Raw genomic sequence first — 21,100 nt, 5'->3', positions numbered from 1 at the left:
GGCGTTATCAGCAATGAACTGATAATGATAAATATATTCAATAAAATATTCTCTTCACTGACATAACTAATTGTGCTTCCCATGGGTCATTAATATTTGCTGGTTCCAGTAAAAGTAATTGCAAAATGGTGATATTTTTCTCTCAATTCCTTTTCCTTTTTTTTTCAGTTCTTACCACCCAAAAATGATTCAGTTATTTGTACCATTTGGAATTTTTTTGTACCTATGTTCTAATACTTCTATCCACACATGAAGATATCCATGCTACTGAAGACTTAATACTCCTTGAGAACCCGAGAATATAATTGAGATTCATATGCATAAGTATTTCACAATCCACAAAGTCTCCACTCTCAGCAGTGGAAAGTCTCCACTTTTTCCACTTTCATAGCTAACACTCGCTGTGTTTTGACTTCTGTGTTGCAGGACTTAATCTGCTGGAAGGCCAGTCTCGACCTATCACATGGGAGCAGTTTCAAGTTGTGGATAATGATGACCTCACTGCAGTCCGTTTGGTTACTGTGGATGGCTTACAACATGGACGGTTAACAGTAAGAGGTTAATGTCCTTTTACCAAACTGGCAACCAGAGAAGGGGCTCTTGGAAGCTTAGCACAGGCTGTTCTTTTCTCTCATCTAATGAATGATTGATTCATATTTTTAAATTACAGGATGTGGCTGCACATCCTCTATTCTAAAGTAGAATCAGCCAGACCATGCATTACAGTAATGAAATGATCAGATGTTGCAACGCTGCCAAGTTACTGACTCAGTTCCTAATTTTTAGATGAGAGTTACTCTGCCAAGTATCATTCAAATAAGCAATCGGTTAGGGAAAGGGAGAATTATCAACTAATAAAATAGAATGTGATTTGTGCTGATGTGGTAACAGGGAACCCTGATAAGGTTCAAATAGCCTGTAGAGAGAGAGAGGATGTAGCTGCAACTGAACTAAGATACAGAGGCTTGATGATCAAAATACAGCATGCCAGCACTGTCGCAGCCAAAACTTAGGTTTGCTCTTAACCAACTTAGACTTAAGGATAATTAAGCATTTTATTCTGTACCAAAGCTTTTTACTGTTAATTAGATCTTCCATGTAATAACGTAATTGCAGAAAGGTAAGAATCAAATCTTCCCCATATACATTTACTGTGCAATAACATGTATGAGGAACTATAGCAAATTTAATTAAGTTTTCTGTGTAATGATGTAGGATAGGGTAAATACAGGCAGGCTTTTTAAACTGAGGTTGGGTGGGTCTACAACCAGAGGTCATGGGTTAAGGGTGAAAGATGAAAAGTTTAAAGGGAACATGATGGAAAACCTGTTCGCTATGCATTGTGAGAGTGTGGAATGAACTGCCAGCACAAGTGGCGCATGCAAGCTTGATTTCAATGTTTAAGAGAAATTTGGATGGTAGGAGCATGGAGAGCTATGGTCCCAGTGCAGGTTGATGGGTTGAGCATGGACTAGATGGGCCAAAGGGCCTGTTTCTGTGCCGTACTTCTCTATGGCTCTATATATAAAGACAATTGTTGGAACAAAAACATAGCTTATTAAGTTTTCTGTGTAATCATGCATTTAGATAGATCAGCTTTGTTTGGTCTCCTGGTGGTTTCCCCTGTTGTTTGGACACTAACTCCGTATTACCTTTCTTGTTTGCTCCTACATTGATCAAGAAACAGATCTGTTGCAATTAATTGTCATCTGTTCAAAATATTAGTAAATCCCATCTTAAATGTACTGAAGTTGAGAGATTTGAAGCAAAGTGGTAATTAAATGCTAACAGTGAACATAGCGAGAGTTGTTAACTTGTTACAGCTATAAAATATTATGATTTAAGCACTGAAGCTAGAACTCCCGATGTAAAGATGTCAAGGTGTATTCTAATTTTTGTTTACCTCCCTATCTTAGCTAAAGATAATTTCTCAAAGGTCAATTCAAATTCAAAAGACATATTTAATAACAGACAACAGAGGTCAAACATAAGAGTAGCAACATTCAGCAGTTTAGGGAACATCTTTGGAAAAAGAAACAGGATACATGTTTCAGTCTGATGACCCTTGGAATCTCTACAATTATTACCTGTGGTGTAACTCACAAGCTACTCCTGAAACAGCCAGGAGGTTTGGTAGATTTTTATTCGCATTGTATATCAAGGACATTCCTATGTCTTATAGACCAGTTGTTAAACTTGGACCACACCAGGCCTGCCTTACTTCCACATAATATATTTACCCACTGTATCACTGATGTATCAATATTGGGTCAAGATTGTAACACAGAGAAGAGAGGAAAGAATGAAAGGTAGAAGTGGTAACTTAAAAAAAAGTTACAATCCTTTTTTTAAAAAAAATCACTCCTGAGGTAAACTGTATAATTTTATGTAACTCTCCCTTGGGGAAGAAAGGAAGGGGGAAAAGTTTATTGTAATCTGACTGCTCTGAAGACAATCAGCTGCTGGAATTGAGTTTTGGGGAAGTGGCAGCTGCTCAGCAAGATGATCTGGGTATTGATACCATTTGGTCAGAGGTCGACAAGGGGGATATGGCTCAGGCGGAGAAGATGACACAAGCGTTGGTGCTTCCATTACTGAGAGAATGGACTAGGTTGGAGTTGAAGAGCCAGATCTTATACCGGGTCACGTCACCCCCAAACCAACCTTGGCCTTGCCAGCTGGTTCTGCCAGAGAAGTATCAGAGGATTGCAGTGAAGCCACTTCATGATGATTCTGGATATTTGGAGGTGGAAAAGACCTACGGATTGCTCAGAGACCAGTGTTACTGGCCTCGGATGAAATTGAAGGTTAAAGAATACTGTAAGTCATGCATACGGTGGAAGACACTGCCTACGCAGGCAGCTCCCTTGACTCACTTGCAGAGTGCGGGGCCTTTGGACCTGGTGTGTATGGATTTCCTGTCAATAGAACCCAATGCCAGCAACACGGTGTATGTCTTGGTCATCACAGACCACAACACCAGATATGCTCAAGCTTTTCCTACCAAGGACCAAGGGCATCAACAGTGGCAAAAGTGCATGGGACAAGTATTTAATCTCTTATGGCCTTCCCAGGTGGATACATAGTGACCAGGTCGGGATTTCAAGAGCAGACTTATCTATGAGTCACTGGGTATGCTTAGAGTCGAGAAGTCAAGGACCACACCCAATCACCCACAGGGTGATCCCCAGCCAGAGAGACCTTGCTAGATGTGCTCTGGACCCTGGAGGTCAGCAAGAAGAGCAGGTGGAGTCAACATATTGGGCATCTGCTTCACAGTTACAGCTGTACACAAAATTAAGCTGCTCGATACTTGCCATATTATTTGATGCTTGGGTGCGATGTGAGGTTGCACATTGACGTTTGTTTTTGGACTGATGAGGGTGATTTACTCCAGAAGGCTTATCTAAAGTATGTGTCTGATATGAGAAGGGAGCTGAAAAGGGCTTATGAATTAGTTGGGGTCGCGGCTGCCAAGCAGAATCGAGAAAATAAATGGAGGTACAATCAAAAGGTGAGGTTCTCCCAACTTTTGCTGGGAGACCGAGTCCTCATAAGGAATTTGGGGCTACCTGGAAAGCATAAGTTGGCTGACCGCTGGGAGGCTATGCCCTATGTGGTGGAGAGTCAGTTGACAAACCTACCAGTTTTCCAGGTAAAACCAGAGGATGGGAATGGGCCTGTCAAGATTCTCCATTGGAACCACCTGCAGTCCCTGGGACAAGAGGTGCAGGTAGACCCAGAGCCCAACTTGAAGCCTACACCTAGTTAGAGGATTCTGCAGAAATGCAGGGTGACTGCAGGATCCAGAGCAGGCAAGGTTAGACCGGCCTCCACCCCTGAGAGGGATAGTGATTCAGGGGATGAGGACCTGGATGTGTGGTATATGCTACCTTTCACTGACTCCCCATTGATTGAGGAATAGACACCCAGCCCTTCTCCCACTGAGTCCGGTGAAGTGGTGGGGCGGGGAAGCTATCTGTGGGCAGCCTGGGTTCCAGTGGCATCTAGGCTGCCCACAGATAGCAAATCCCAAAATTTGCTGATGACACTAAACAGAATGGAAAAGCAAATTGTATAGAGGAGGTGGAGAAGCTGCAGAGAGATATAGATGGTTCATTGAGTGGGCCAAGGTCTGGTAGATGGTATACAATGTTGGTAGATGCAAGATCATCCACTTTGCAAGGAATAATAGAAGAGTAGATTATTATTTAAGTGGTGAAAGATTACAGCATGCTGTTGTGCAGAGGGATTTGGGAATGCTTGTGAATCACAAAAAAATGGCCTGCAGGTACAACAGATTATTAAGAAGGCAAATAGAATGTTGGCCTTCATTGCTAGAGGGATTGAATTCAAGAGCAGGGAGGTCATGCTGCAACTATACAGGGTACAGATGAGGCTGCACCTGGAGTACTGTGTGCAGTTCTGGTCTCCATACTTGAAGAAGGATATACTGGCTTTGGAAGCTGTGCAGATGAGGTTCACCAAGTTGATTCCAGAGATGAAGGGGTTAACCTATGGAGAGAGATTGAGTCACCTGGGACTATACTATCTGGAATTCAGAAGAATGAGAGGGGATCTTAGAGAAACATACAAAATTTTGGAAGATGTAGATGAGATAGAAGTAGGAAAGTTGTTTCCATTGGTAGGTGAGACTAGAAATAGGGTACATTGCCTCAAGATTTGGGGGAGAAGATTTAGGACGGAGATGAGGAGAAACCGTTTTTCCCAGAGAGTGGTGAATCTGTGGAATTCTCTGCCCAGGGAAGCAGTTGAGGCTTCTTCACTAAATATATTTAAGAAACAGTTAGATAGATTTTTACATAGTAGGGGAATTGAGGGTTATGGGGAAAAGGCAGGCAGATGGAGATGAGTTTACGGACAGATCAGCCATGATCTTATTGAATGGCGGGGCAGGCTCGATGGGCCGGATGGCCTACTCCTGCTCCAATTTTTTATGTTCTTATGTTCACTTTGCAGGGGAGGAAAAGCAACTTGGCCGCAGGACAGAGGGGTCTGAGTTGCAGGTGGGCCCGAGTGATAGGTCAGGCGAGGCCTCACCAGGTAGACTAGGAGAATCCCCAGTAGTGTCTGAATCTGAAGAGTTGGGTGAGGGGGTACAGAGAGAATTAGGAGAACACTGGACAGGCTGGCCTGTGTAGCACCAGGGGAGCAAAGTGTGACCCCTACTGTTTTGGGGAGCTATGTCACTGCCTTGTGCACCTGGATCGAACATTGTGTTTTGAAGGAAGGGTTGGCAAATGATCTCAATGTCATGAGGACATGACTAAATTTGGTGGGGGGAAAGTGTAATGTGCTGTAAGGTTTCACTGCTAATGTAATGGCTTCTCTGTAATGTTCCACTGCTGAGGTAATGGTTTCTCTGTAGCAGCAACGTTCAGGTTATGACTAGGGATAATGGGGCATGTTAGCCAATGAGCGGTATGTTGTTCTTGAGTGTCTGGGAGCCGGGAATTCGCGGTCTTTTGCTTGGGAGAGATGTGGAGAGAAGACGCAAATGGAGAGAGTTGGTAAACCTCGTATGGAGTGGACTTGGAGTGAGGGTCCAAAGGTCAGCAACAATTAGAGGAGGTCAATAGTGGACAAATGTGACTGCTTCTGTCTTAGCTGGATCTATAACTACTCCACATCTTGAGACTATGTGCCCAACATAGCTAGCAGATGTTTTGCAGAACTGGCACTTGTCCAGGGGAAGTATTAACCCTTCAGCTTTTAGGAGGCCCAGCACCTTCAGCAGCCTCACATCATGCTTTTTCACGGTGGATCCAAATACTATGAGCTCATCCAGATATACCAATACCTCAAGCAAGTTCATATCCCCCACTTCCTTCTCCATGACCCGCTGGAAGGTTGCAGAGACTCCCAAGATGTCTAAGGCATCCTTTTGAAATGGAAAAATCCCTGGGGACATATAAATTCCATTTTCTCTTTGTCAACCTCACTCATGGGGATCTAGTAATATCCACTCCTTAAGTCCAGCATACTAAACTACTTTGCACCACTCAGGCAGGCCAGCATGTCTTCGACCCTCGGGACCATATACTGGTCAGGGATGGCACACTTGTTCAGAGTTCTATAGTCCACACACATCCATACCTTCCCATTCTTCCGGGCCGCTACTATTGGGGACGCATTGGGGCTTCAGGCCTCAGTGATGATCCCAGTTTCCTTCAACTTACACAAATGCTGCTGAAAGTCCTCCACCACTTCTGCAGGGGCCAGTTGCCCTGACCTTTCTCTGAACGGGGTATCCTCAATCACCCGGATAGTGTGACGAGTGCTCTTGGAACAACCCACATCGAACTCGTCAGTGGTAAAGACACCTTCCAGCTTCAGCATCTTCTCTACCAACCTCTTCTTCCAACCCGCAGGAACTGGGGAGTCCCCGAAGTTGAATGACTCAGCAGTCAACTTTCCCCCTTTTTCCATTAATTTCTCCCCAGCTTGTCTCACAGGGACACTAGACATTACTGTTACCGGGAACAAATGTGCAGGGGCATCCCCTACTTGAAGGTGACCTCCCTCCTTGTAGTGTTCCTGACAATCACTGCCATCCTGCTCACCTGTACAACCGAGGGCTTCTGCAATTCGGGCCTCACCAGTACCCCGGCAGGAAATCCTGACTCCCCCTCATGGTCTTCCGATGTGTCCACTAAGAGGGCCTCACCCTCAGGCACTCAGGGAAATTTTGGTGTCCCCATCACTCTCACTACTTCCCCAGGCCGAACTACCTTTGGTTTTGACTGGATAAACCATACTGTCCCTCGCCTAATTCGGTATCCGGGCAATGAAGCCACGCACTTCCTCAAAAGCAGCTCGAAACACCGGGTACGTGGACTCTGTTCCCAGAAGGCTCTCACCCGCCTTCTCCTCGCAGGCCCCATGAACCTCCTCACAAGAGGGGTGGTGGTCCCCACCAGGATAGAAATGCCACCCTTCTCCACAGGACAAACCAGCTCTAATGTATAAAGGATCTCAGCCACTCCCACTTCAACCTCCGAAAACTCCAGCTTCACTGACAAATAACCATCGTACGGATAATCATTAACACTAGGCCTCCAGATCTCCGGTGCCCTTAGTAGGGTCAATGCTAAATGCTTCAGATACCAGTTGTAAAACGAACAGACAACGTGACCTGCGGCCCGGTGTCAAGAATGGCTTTAGCATAAATACCTTCTGTTCGTAGTGATACACTGAAGCATGGTCCCACTAATCCTTCAGGAATTGGGCCTTTCACTTTCGGGAGTTCCTTGTTATATTGCTGGGAATGTGTTCCCCCAGAGACACCAGGCTGTTCCCTCACTGGGTCTTCTCTAAGTTTTCCCAATGACTTAACCTGCTGAGGTACCCGGGGGCTCACTCTCCTTCTGGTGTGACACCCGCTGCCACCCACTCCATCAGCTCCATCATATGGGGGCATCACACCTGCTGATAACAGCCGACATATCTCTGATCTCAACTCTGCCGCAATCTTCTCTACCGCTCCCCGGGGCTGGCTGTCTGTGGTCACTTCATCACAGGGGACCACTACTGAGGACTGTACAGACAGGTTTGCCACTGCAACACGGATGTGTTTAAACTAAGTAGTGGGGGGGGGAGGGGAGGGGATGAACTGGAAATATACGGATGGAGTTAAAGGGAAAGTGAAAATAAGAAAAGTTAAAAAGGACAACAGAATCAATGGAGTAGAAAGCTCAAGAAGAGATCATACAGTATGGCCAAGTGAAATAGAAATTGATATGAATGGAGAGGGGAGTACTGAATTAAAAGTATTATATATGAATGCACAAAGTATAAGGAATAAAGTAGATGAGCTTGAGGCTCAGTTGGAAATTGGCAAGTACGATGTTGTGGGAATAACTGAGACATGGCTTCAAGCGGACAGGGCCTGGGAAATGAATATTCAAGGGTATACATCTTATCGACAGGACAGACTGACTGGCAGAGGGATCGGGGTGGCTCTGTTGGTGAGGAATGATATTCAGTCCCTTGCGAGGGGGGACATAGAATCTGGGGATGTAGAGTCAGTATGGATAGAACTGAGAGATTCTAAGGGTAGAAAGACCCTAATGGGAGTTATCTACAGGCCGCCAAAGAGCAGTCTGAATGTAGGGTATAAGTTGAATGAAGAGTTAAAATTGGCATGTCGCAAAGGTAATGATACAGTTGTCATGGGGGATTTCAACATGCAGGTAGACTGGGAGAATCAGAATGGTACTGGACCCCAAGAAAGGGAGTTTGTGGAGTGCCTCCGAGATGGATTCTTCAAACAGTTTGTACTGGCGCCTACCAGGGAGAAGGTAATTCTAGATTTAGTGTTGTGCAATGAACCGGATTTGATCAGGGACCTCGAGGTAAAGGAACCATTAGGAGGTAGTGACCATAATATGATATGTTTTAACCTACAATTTGAGAAGGAGAAGGGAAAATCGGATGTGTCAGTAATACAGTTGAACAAAGGGAGCTATGGAGCTATGAGGGAGGAGCTGGCCAAAGTTCAATGGAACAATACCCTAGCAGGGAAGACAGGGGAACAAAAATTGCAGGTATTTCTGAGAATAATGCAGAAGGTACAGGATCGGTTCATTCCAAAGAGGAAGAAAGATCCTAAGGGGAGTAGGCGGCCGTGGCTGACAAGGGAAGTAAAGGGCAGTATAAAAATAAAAGAGAAGAAGTATAATATAGCAAAGATAAGCGGGAAACCAGACGACTGGGAAGCTTTTAAAGAGCAACAGAAGATAACAAAAAAGGCAATAAGCCAAGAAAAAATGAGGTATGAAGGTAAACTAGCCAAGAATATAAAGGAGGATAGTAAAAGCTTCTTTAGGTATGTGAATAGCAAAAAAATAGTTAAGACCAAAATTGGGCCATTGAAGACAAACGGGTGAATTTATTATGGGGAACAAGGAAATGGCAGATGAGTTGAACAGGTACTTTGGATCTGTCTTCACTAGGGAAGACACAAACAATCTCCCAGATGTAATAGTGGCCAAAGGAACTAGGGTAAAGGATGAACTGAAGGAAATTTATATTAGGCAAGAAACGGTGTTGGATAGACTGTTGAGTCTGAAGGCTGATAAATCCCCGGGACCTGATGGTCTGCATCCCAGGGTACTTAAAGAGGTGGCTCTAGAAATTGTGGACATATTGGTAATCATTTTCCAATGTTCTATAGATTCAGGACCAGTTACTGCTGATTGGAGGGTGGCTAATGTTGTCCCGCTTTTCAAGAAAGGAGGGAGAGAAAAAACAGGGAATTATAGACTGGTTAGCCTGACGTCAATGGTGGGAAAGGTGCTAGAGTCAATTATAAAAAAGGAAATTACGACACATTCAGATAGCAGTAGAAGGATCAGACCAAGTCAGCATGGATTTAAGAAGGGAAAATCATGCTTGACTAATCTTCTGGAGTTTTTTGAGGATGTAACTATGAAAATGGACAAGGGAGAGCCAGTGGATGTAGTGTACCTGGACTTCCAGAAAGCTTTTGATAAAGTCCCACATAGGAGATTAGTGGACAAAATTAGGGCACATGGTATTGAGGGCAGAGTACTGACATGGACTGAAAATTGGCTGGCTGACAGGAAACAAAGAGTAGTGATTAACGGGTCCCTTTCGGAATGGCAGGCTGTGACCAGTGGGGTACCGCAAGGTTCGGTGCTGGGACTGCAGCTGTTTACAATATACATTAATGATTTAGATGAAGGGATTAAAAGTAACATTAACAAATTTGCTGCTGACACAAAGCTGGGTGGCGGTGTGAAATGTCAGGAGGATGTTATGAGAATGTAGGGTGACTTGGCCAGGTTGGGTGAGTGGGCAAATGTATGGCAGATGCAGTTTAATGTGCATAATTGTGAGGTTATCCACCTTGGTGGCAAGAACAGGAAGGCAGGTTACTATCTAAATGGAGTCAAGTTAGGAAAAGGGGAAGTACAATGAGATCTAGGTGTTCTTGTACATCAGTCAATGAAAGCAAGCATGCAGGTACAGCAGGCAGTGAAGAAAGCTAATGGCATGCTGGCTTTTATAACAAGAGGAATTGAGTATAGGAGTAAAGAGGTCCTTTTACAGCTGTACAGGGCCCTGGTGAGACCCCACCTGGAGTATTGTGTGCAGTTTTGGTCTCCAAATTTGAGGAAGGACGTTCTTGCTATTGAGGGAGTGTAGCGTAGGTTCACAAGGTTAATTCCCAGAATGGTGGGACTGTCATATGTTGAAAGATTGGAGCGACTGGGCTTGTATACACTGGAATTTAGGATGAGAGGGGATCTGATTGAAACATGTAAGATTATTAAGGAATTGGACACACTGGAGGCAGGAAGTATGTTCCCACTGATGGGTGAGTCCAGAAGTAGAGGCCACAGTTTAAGAATAAGGGGTAGGCCAATTAGAACAGAGATGCAGAAAAACCTTTTCACCCAGAGAGTGGTGGATATGTGGAATGCTCTGCCCCAAAAGGCAGTGGAGGCCAAGTCTCTGGATGCATTCAAGAGAGAGTTAGATAGAGCTCTTATAGATAGTGGGGTCAAGGGATTTGGGGAGAGGGCAGGAACGGGGTATTGATTGTGTATGATCAGCCATGATCACAGTGAATGGCGGTGCTGGCTAGAAGGGCCGAATGGCCCACTCCTGCACCTACTGTCTATTGTCTATTACCCTGTCAGCAGAGGCCTCCTACACCTCTGCCGTGTTCTCCTCTTCCTGTACCCCTCTGATCAGCTCAAAAGATGGAGGGGGGCACATCTTATGAGACTGTTGGAGACCCCATGCAACCTGTCATGTCGCTATGGGACACTGTAACCCGACAGCTCTCACAATGTCAGCGGACCGCCCATTCAAACTTTCAACCAATCTTTGTCAATTTACTTCATTATAGCACTGTCACTTATCTAACAACTGAGAGGTCCACTCCGCTCAAGCCTCATACTCCTCCTCCCCTTTAGGGGTAGGTGTAATTCCAGAGAGTATGCAGAGCCTACCATAGCTGGGACTTTGAAACTGATTTTTCCATTTATTCACCAGAGAGGTAAGGGCAGATACTAACTCAGAATTCTCACTCTCCCCTGGGGGATGTGGACTAATTAGACATTCCAAATCCAATCACTCCTTCCCCTCACTCCTCAGAAATGATAAAATTCTGTCTTTGAAATCTCCAAACCCAGCTACTGCTACTTCAGCACTGGTCTGCATTAAAACGAGATCTGCGGCTGCCATTTTATCAAACCTCTGCCCACAATCACAACTTTAGCAGTAATTAACAGGTAAATTAACAATTCATCCTCAGTACGAATATCTACCCCACTCATGGTAATCACAGAGTGTCCAACAGAATCAATCCTGGACGAGCCCCCACAATTCTAACTCTCGGTTTGGCTAGTGGCTTAATATAGGGGATGATAGCCCCTGGCCCACCCAAAATTAAGAAATCTCATTTGGGTTGATGCTGCACGATGTGTCCCCTCTTACAAATCAATATCACAAAATAACAAACAGTATACAATATGGGATTAAACGATTTAAGCTCCATAATTCTTAATTTGACTGTATGGTTAGTAAAGAAACAAAAAAGAAAAAGGGCCCATTCTAATGAAACAGTCTAATGCGCAATGTTGGAGCTCACTGATAAGGCCGTTCATCCACCATCGACTTACTCCGATTGTCACTGACCTTCAGATGCTTGCTCCTAGTCCAGTCCGTCCAAGGTCTACCAACTCTCTCCATTCACATCTTCTCTCCTCATCTCTCCCCGGCAAAAGACCACAAAATCGCTGCTCCCAGGCACACAAGAATGAATAACATCCCGCTCATTGGCTAACATGCCCCATTATATCAAGTCATATCCTGAACGTTGCTGCTACAGAGAAACCATTACGTCAGTGGTGGAACATTACAGAGAAGCCATTACCTTAGCAGTGAAACCTTACAGTGTGTTACATTTATACTAATTCAAGAAAGTCATTCAATTTATGGACTAACTTGTATAATTTGTGTTCTTTTTAGGAGGAAAAGGCTTTATGTTTACAGTCAATGATATCCAAGCTGGTGTTGTCCGCTATCATCATGATGACAGTGACACTGTAAATGACTTCATTATTTTCAGAATTTTTGATGGTCTTCATAGTACCCGACACAAGTTCCCCATCAAAATCTTACCCAAAGATGACAGCCCTCCATTCCTTATTAACAATGTTATCTTTGAACTGTGCGAAAACCAGGAAGTGCTAATTGAGAAGTTTATGCTTCAAGCTTCAGACCTGGACTCAAGTGATGATTACATTCTGTTTAAAATCACCAAAATACCACAAGCTGGAGAAATTATGAAAAGAACAGCCCCTGGTTTGACAGGTATCTTTTAGATTGGACTTGCTGATTAAAAACATCAATCGCTTTTTTTCTTTTCAGTCTTTCAGAATTGTTTGCTTCTTCACTCTGACCTCAAATGTCCTAATCCTTGTTGACACTCACCCTATTCTCCAATGGTGAGATGTCTTTGCCATATTAAGGCCAAATGACCTTTGTTTTGCCATTGTAAACAAAGTTGGTGAATGTACGAAGCATTAATCCCACTTTATATCTAAATTCGCCTGTTCACCAACAGCAGAAAGAAAAGCTGTTACATGCTCTTGGTAGGTTAATTGGCCACTGTAAATTGCAGTTAGTGTGTCTAGGTGAATGGTTGAATCTTGAAAGAATTGAAGAGAGATGTGTGGAATTAAAATGTGTTTAATGTAGAATTAGTGTTAAGGCATGGTGGGAACAGTTAGTTTTCTTGCCATATCTCTCTAAGGTTCAATGATTCTGATCAAGACTAAATTATTTTTGCTTTGGACCAGATTTGATTTCCCCTGTGTAGGAACAAACACCTCTTATATCATTGGGAAAGAGGTATAGAAATTTTCATTCCATAATATTTGTTGTCCTGTAGTGAAAAAAAAAAGTGAACAATCTTTCATTGGGAGATGAAATTCCTCCCATTATTTGATAATTCCACTGTGTGAGATGTGAGTAATTTGAAGAAAGAGCAAAGATTTTCATGTGGCTCTTGGATCAAGTCAGACAGTGGCCTTTCTGAAGTGGACAGTAGCCTCCAGAGCCTCAAACAGGACAGACAGTAAATACCTATTCATTGGGAGATGGAAGGAGCTCTTTACTACATTAGATTGGATTGGTTACCTCTTTCTAGATTTTACTATTCGAAAGATGTGTTTTGGTGGAAAATATGCCTACATTGCCTGCAAGCATCCATATAAATATATACTTACTGGGAGAATGAATTATGTTTAAGAAAATTCTTTGCATGCCTTCCTCTTTTCACACTCAACTTTATGTCAACCCCTCCAAACTTTTAGAATTTCACTTATTTGCCCCCTAATTCATTCAAAACTATTTCCAAGTTTACACGAGAATCAATATGATCCATAGCCTTCAATGGCTTGATGCTGTCCAGAACGAATAGGGACACGATGTCCAAGGATGAAATCTGTTAACGCATACCAAAGCAGAGTGGGACACTCAAGATCTTTGTGAATTAGTGTGCAGTATCTAGATTACCCAGCAATGAGTGATAATGTTAACTTCAGGTGCCTTGGTCATGCGCTATTAACATAGCTTGTTTATTGCTACTTACCTGAATCCCAGGGTATCCTATCTCCAGCTTCCTTCAGAGAGACCTCTTCAATGCTGCAATCTACTATCGTCACTTGGGAGATGAAATGTTTGAAGATTCCTTTGAGGTTATTCTGTACGACAGCCATGACCCTCCAAATCTCTCAGAGCCTCAGGTACCTGCCTGCCACAAACAACTTTAAGATCATGAGTATTGTGCTTAATGTGTTGAAAAAGTTTTCAAAATACTGGAGAATGCCCACAGGAGCCGAAATGATATAACTGGGATTTTCCAAACAACAAAAGGTTTAGGAGGAATCAATAAGCATAAAAATTAACTCATTGTTTGTACTGTTGCACTAAAAAAATGTTTAAGTAAAGAGCTAGTAATTCCATTTTTTTTGTACCTGTGTCTGCATTTTCTCTCTCTATGTACTCAGTTCCGTTTTAAAAGTACTACTGAACTGGAGAGAGAATCAATCAGGAAATAGCCAATCACAAACAAGAGAAAATCTGCAGGTGCTGGAAATCCAAGCAATACACACAAAATTCTGGAGGAAATCAGTAGGCCAGGCAGCATCTTTAGAAAAAAGTACAGTCGACGTTTCGGGCCGAGACCTTTGGCAGGACTGAAGAAAAAAAGATGAGGAGTAGATTTAAAAAGTGGGGGGCAAGGAGAGAGAAACACAAGGTGATAGATGATAGAAAAACACCATTCCCTTCCCTTTCCCCTCTGTCACCTTATCCCTCTTGCCTACCCATCACCTCCCTCTCGTGCTTTTCTTTCTTCCATGGCCTTCTGTCCTCTCCTATCAGGACTCCCCCTCCAGCCCTGTATCTCTTTCACCAATCAACCTCCCAGCTTTTTACTTCATCCTCCCCCCTCCTGGTTTCACTTATCACCTTGTGTTTCTCTCTCCCCTCGTCCCACCTTTTAAATCTACTCATCTTTTTTTCTCCAGTCCTACCGAAGAGTCTCAGCTAAAAATGTCGACTGTACTTTTTCCATAGATGCTGCCTGGCCTGCTGAGTTCCTGCAGCATTTCATGTGAGTTGCCAGGAAATAGCCAAGGTAGTACTAAAAGCATTCTTGCTTTGATTTACACCTAGACTGGCAATAGTCAGCAGAAGTAATCTGTTGGATGAATTTATATGGTGCATTTGAGAATTTTTTTCTGTAATAGGCATGAAAGCAATCAAGAGCTATCTTATATGAGTCAAGTTGCTTAAGAGGCAGAATTTATTACTAGTCTCAGAGTAAGGGATCTTCAAGGAGAAAAAGTAATTACAATGAGACCATATTGTAAGCAGCTGGAAAGAAACAATCAGAAAATAAAATCTTAAAGTCAAAATGTTGGTCAATGTCATTTGGGAGATGTGATTAGAAAGTTTGCTGGTACATAAAAAAAAACAACAAACACTTAAAGTCTCGATTTATTTATGATCTATTAATCAAGTAAATGTTCACCAGAAAAGTGGTCAAGTAAGAAAATTAAGTATATTATTACTTTAATGTTGCTCTTGGAATGAATGCAGTGTGGAATCATGAAGTTAATTTCAGAGATGATGTGCTTGCCTTGAGAATTGATTGCTCATTGCAATTTAGAAAAACAAAATGGTCTTACTGAGTCATGCAGGTGTTGGGGAAGGATGTGTGATTAGATGCCAAGAAGTGATTTCCTTTAACCGTAAATCCATAAAAGTTATTTGGACAAGTAGATGGACAATAAAGCTGGAAACATTTAGAGGAACAGTGGCCAAATGCAAGCAAATAGGGCTAACTCAGGTAGGCATCTTGGCCAGCAAAGCCTTTTCTGTGCTGTATAACTCTATAACTCTGTAACTTAAGCTACTTAGATACAGTTTTAGGGGTCACACAGTTGGGCTGAAGTGAGAAGAAATTTCTTTGTACAGCTGATATTCTGTACTTCAAAAAGACATGGCTACTCAGTTACTGAGTATAGTCAAGACTGAGCCAGATAGCCTTCGATAATGGACCAACACACAAGATTATTTGGGATCTTATTGAAGCTAGTTTAAAGAAGCATGCATCTAACTGCTCCTTCAGTTACTTATATTCTTATGATTTTGGCCTCATTATTCTTTCTGATAATGTATTCTGAAATACTCAAACTGTGTGGGTGGTGGCTGGGATTAATCTCACAATCTCTAAGAAAGCCAGCACTTGAATTTTCAAGTCTCAGAAGGCTACAGCTCAGGCACTCATAAATGGTAACTTAATTGACCCAAGGGACATTGTGGGTCCAAGGTTCTGTCTGTTCTATGGCTCAATGATATTACCTTCTTTTAAATTTATTGTGTCATGAGAAATTTCATTTCATCTTATCTTTGGTTCTTTGGCCAATCCTTTTGCCAATCTCAATCAGTTGTCTTCTGCCAGCAGAAATAGTTTCTTCTTATAATTCCATCAAAACCATTTTTTTTACATTTTGGAAACTTGAGTTAATTCTCCCCTTAATCTTTTCTATATCAAAGTTTGCAGACAATTCAAATATATACAATTCAACAAAAGGTATAGTGGTAAGCTTTACAATTTTCACATGGATGGATTTTTCCCCTTATCCCAAGTGTCTTTACTATGAATGTTTGGACCTGCCACATATCTTTAATTCAGTTTAGTTCCCATCTTCCTGAATAATTATGACAAAGAGGATTTTAAGACATTTTGCTCAAGATTTTTCTGTAAAATCGGGAACAAAGAAAGGCATTCACATGGGGTTAAGGTAGAAACTGAAAGGTATAAAATATAAATTACTGAAGCCATAGAATTTGAAAATATTACTATGAGAAAATGGATTCCTAAATATTTAAAATCAGTGTTTCTGGACCAGAGAGATTAGTCAAAAGAAATTACTTCTAATTAGACTTTGATAAAGTCTATAAAGAGAGAATTATGCTTTAACCATAAGCTGGAACAATTTGATTCATACTGGGAAAAATGGTTTAACTACATAATGCCTCATAGGCCTGATTTTATTCTCACAAATCTGTTCTGAATCTGTTGTAAAAAAAATAACTCCCTACTTGTACATAGTTCTTTCCTTTTGCTTGTTTTTTTCTTTCCACTCCTTTCTATAAGTGTATACCTCAGATAAATACTTTGTGGAGATTTGTGATATATATGATTATATGATATATATGTACAATGTCTGAAATACATCTTATGGAAATGTTTGCTTGATGATGAACTTCAATACAAAAAATAAATTACAAAAAAAAGTAGAAATTAGTCATTCTGTGATGACTACAAAGACAGGAACAGCATATGTTGTGGAGGAGCATTGGTGTATTAGCAGCATCCTGTATAGGCACCAGAAATTGTTATCCATTTTAAGGAGTTCTGAAGGTAAACACTAACAGTTTCAGCATCAATTCAGGAATAATTTCCAGTGAATCTAAGGACAGATATATACCTTTAATTGCTAAAGCCAAAACAGTCATGGCAGCTTGTAAACAGTTACCCACATTCAATGAATTAAAGATTGAAGGATGATCATAACAAGAAGCTGATGTCTGTGTATACATTCGGTGGGAGCCACCAACAAAGAATTTTCCTTAAATTTTTCTTACCAACAGCAGTTGGCTGTCTGAACTTAAACAAACTTGCCTAATGCTGTACTCTTATTGTTCTGATGATGTGATTAAATTTTACCGCACTATTAGCCCAAAGGAATATATAATTGAATCACAGAGGAGACGCTTTTACTAATAAACCTCATTGCTGGCCACACACAAAAAAAAATGGTGAACCCAACTTGCTGGAATTTCCCAAAAGTGCAATGAACAGAGAATGTTTCCAATTAACTGCACATGCAGAGTTTTGAAAGTGTTGGCCCAGAACGTGCACTCAGCAGTGTTAAACACTGACTTACACAGAAATACAAACATTTCTTTTGCTGTTCACCCCTACTGGAATTTACAGAGAGAAGCCTACCTTGTGAAAATTAATACTGAATTTCATAATGTGCTGTGGCTTTTTGTTAACATTACAGAGTGTAATTTCTCCTTTAAATGCTATAAAATTGGCAGTCTTTTCTCATGGGCTTAATTTACTTACAGACTGTAATTATTCACATTACACCAGTGAATAATCAGCTTCCCAAAGAAGCACCTGGAGTTATTCGCCACCTCATCGTTAAGGAGACAGAGATAGCCTTACTGACGAAGAACCAGCTGCACTTCACAGACATCGAGTCTCCAAACAGGCAAATTGTATATACAATCACAAATCCGCCCTTCTTTACTTCAGTAAATGGGTAAGGCCTGCTTTCCAGACTCCTTTGAACATTATGGGTATGCTAAGCATTTGTAAACATCTGGCAAAATATTTCACAATGCTTTATTTTGATTTCTTGTGTATTTCTTGGAAGAATGGATCTAGATTGAGTGTATGACGATTCTGCATGCCCTGATCTGTCAAGCAGGTGGTAAACAAGAGTTGCTGGCTGGAAGTTAAGAGAAATGAAAGAGGAAATGTAGGAAGGAAGGGAAAGATTCAGGGGTCTCTTTTCAGCCAGACAAGCAACATGCAACTCTTTTTCAGAAGATGTCTAAACCAAGACACTGCTCTTGAGAGAATCAATGCCTACGTGCAACAGGACCTGGGATAAATTCAGCCACTGTCCAATAATTTGCAAGTGCCATTTGCATCCCATTGGTGCAATGTGATGATACGGCCAAAAAGTAGATCATGTTGCTCAATTTTAGCTTTTTGTATTTTAAATGTGATTTTAAGTGTTGATGCCTGAAATCTGAAACAAAAACAGAAATAGAAACTCTCAGCAGGTCAGTCAGCATCTGTGGAGAGGGGAATAGTTGATGTTTCAGGTTGAAAATCTTCATCCAAACTGGGAAAGAGCAAAAAAACACAAGTCGCGGAGGGAGGAGAGATGGATAGGACAAAGGAAATATTTTTGAGGTGAGGCAAAGGTTGTTCTGCCAGTAAGCTGTTGATGAAACCATCTAACTATCACACTTGTTATTAGAAAGCAATCTATGTTGCTGCTGTGGATGACAGATGGGCCTTGGGGTGTCATAGCGTGTCAGGTACAATATTTGTAAAAAAAAAATGTCAATTAACTATCTCAATATCATTGAATCAAGCTATACTGAGTTTCCGTGGTAGAATCACTAGAGGTTCTAACTGTATCTTTCTTTCTTACTTAAGTCTTCCTGATGCTGGAAAATTACTTCTAACTGACAGCATGAAGAAAATGATGAAAGATTCCAGTGTCCCAATGCTCAAATCATTCACACAGGTAATTAAAATGATACTTTTAAGAGTTAAGATCAATGGTAAAAATAGACCTCAATCTTTCCACTTTGCCATTAAGTTTGTTGGGAGCAGTGTGAAGATTGACCCCGTGGTACAGGCAGTTGATGACAAATATAGTATGTATATGAAAAATATGTATGGAAAACTGTATTAACTGTCAAAGGCTTTTTATGATCTTCAGTAATTATAATAATCCACAATGCATCTCACAGAGACATGGATAAAGTTCAAAAGTTCAAAGTAAATTTATTATCAAAGTACTTATGTCACCATAAACAATGTTGCAATTCATTTTCTTGTGGGGATACTCAATAAATCCATGATAGAGTAATAACCATAATAGAATTAATGTAGCAGATAAGGTAGCCATTACTTCTGTACTGGTTCTTTGAAAGACCTACTGTCTTTATTTGCTCCACAGCACTTCCCCTGACATAAATACCATTATATCTGTTTAATTTTACCTGCATTTCAGGGAAGTCTGAAGAATACAATGTGACAGAGAGTAACATTTATATGTTAAAAATATTCAGGGATATTAAATGTGCTGCCCGTTGGGGTGATGCAGATATGATGTTTTAGCTTCCAAAAGGGAACTGGAAAAATTTGAAAACAGCTGGGGGGAATTCCAAATGATCCTTGAAAAAATCATCAGATGCTTCATAGGCTGAATGGACCTCAGACACATCCATAGTTCTTCTCTGATACAAAATGCCCTCTATTTTTGGGAAAAAAAAACACACACCTATCAGCCACCAGCCTAGGCAGCACTTTCCATGTAGCTAGTTCAGATATAACCATATAACAATTACAGCACGGAAATAGGTCATCTCAGCCTTTTTAGTCTGTGCAGAACATTTACTCTCATTTAGTCCCAGCGACCTGCACTCAGACCATAACCCTCCATTCCTTTCCTGTCCATATACCTATCTAATTTTACTTTAAATGACAATACCGAACCTGCCTCTACCACTTCTACTGGAAGCTCATTTCACACAGCTACCACTCTCTGAGTAAAGAAATTCCCCCCCATGTTACCCTTAAACTTTTGCCCACTAACTCTCAAATCATGTCCTCTTGTTTGAATCTCCCCTACTCTCAATGGAAACAGCCTACGCACGTCAACTCTGTCTACCCCCCTCATAATTTTAAATACCTCTATCAAATCCCCCCTCAACCTTCTATGCTCCAAAGAATAAAAACCTGACTTGTTCAACCTTTCTCTGTAACTTAGGTGCTGAAACCCAGGTAACATTCCAGTAAATCTTCTCTGTACTCTCTCTAATTTGTTAACATCTTTCCTATAATTCAGTGACCAGACTGTAGACAATACTCCAAATTTTGCCTTACCAATGCCTTGTACAATTTTAACATTCCATCCCAACACCTATACTCAATGCTCTGATTTATAAAGGCCAGCATACCAAAAGATTTCTTCACCACCCTATCCACATGAGATTCCACCTTCAGGGAACTATGCACATTATTCCTAGATCACTCTGTTCTACTGCATTCTTCAATGCCCTACCATTTACCATGTATGTCCTATTTGGATTATTCCTACCAAAATGTAGCACCTCACACTAAACTCCATCTGCCATCTTTCAGCCCACTCTTCTAACTGGCCTAAATCTCTCTGCAAGCTTTGAAAACCTACTTCTTTATCCACAATGCCACCCATCTTAGTATCATTTGCATACTTACTAATCCAATTTACCACCCCATCATCCAGATCATTAATGTATATGACAAACAACATTGAACCCAGTACAGATCCCTGAGGCACACCACTAGTCACCGGCCTCCAACCTGACAAACAGTTATCCACCACTACTCTCTGGCTTCTCCCATCCAGCCACTTTTGATTCCATTTTATTACTTCAATATTAACACCTAAAGATTGAACCTTCCTGGCTAACCTTCTGTGTGGAAGTTCATATAGACAACATCCACTGCTTTACCCTCATCAACTTTCCTAGTAACCTCTTCAAAAAATTCAATAAGATTTGTCAAAAATGACCTTCCATACACAAATCCATGCTAACCATTCCTAATCAGACCCTGTCTATCCAGCTAATTATATATACCATCTCTAAGAATACTTTCCATTAATTTACCCACCACTGATGTCAAACCTTCAGGCCTATAATTGCTAGGTTTACTCTTAGAATCCTT

General features: G+C 41.5%; 1 protein-coding gene across 8 annotated transcripts in view; it reads left to right on the top strand.

Moving 5' to 3' along the window:
* Positions 1-21,100, top strand: part of frem1a (Fras1 related extracellular matrix 1a) — a 189,282-nt gene that overhangs the window by 85,411 nt on the left and 82,771 nt on the right. For 6 of the 8 annotated variants that reach the window (XR_009513126.1, XM_059974686.1, XM_059974685.1 and 3 more), the window contains 5 exons: positions 427-558; positions 12,025-12,369; positions 13,663-13,805; positions 17,710-17,906; positions 18,818-18,908. Coding sequence is in view for 6 of the 8 variants with exons in the window: in XM_059974686.1 (XP_059830669.1) it covers positions 427-558; positions 12,025-12,369; positions 13,663-13,805; positions 17,710-17,906; positions 18,818-18,908 (908 nt within the window). In the remaining 2 variants the exon portion in view is untranslated. Of the gene's footprint in view, positions 1-426; positions 560-12,024; positions 12,370-13,662; positions 13,806-17,709; positions 17,907-18,817; positions 18,909-21,100 lie in introns of those variants that run through there. The other 2 variants (XM_059974690.1, XR_009513127.1) reach the window with 2 other exon arrangements.

This window comes from Hypanus sabinus, chromosome 7 (genome assembly GCF_030144855.1).
Source record: "Hypanus sabinus isolate sHypSab1 chromosome 7, sHypSab1.hap1, whole genome shotgun sequence".
NCBI classification, from domain to species: Eukaryota; Metazoa; Chordata; class Chondrichthyes; order Myliobatiformes; family Dasyatidae; genus Hypanus; species Hypanus sabinus.
The sequence above is the reverse complement of the archived record's forward strand: the minus strand, read 5'-3'. Positions and strand labels throughout refer to the sequence as shown.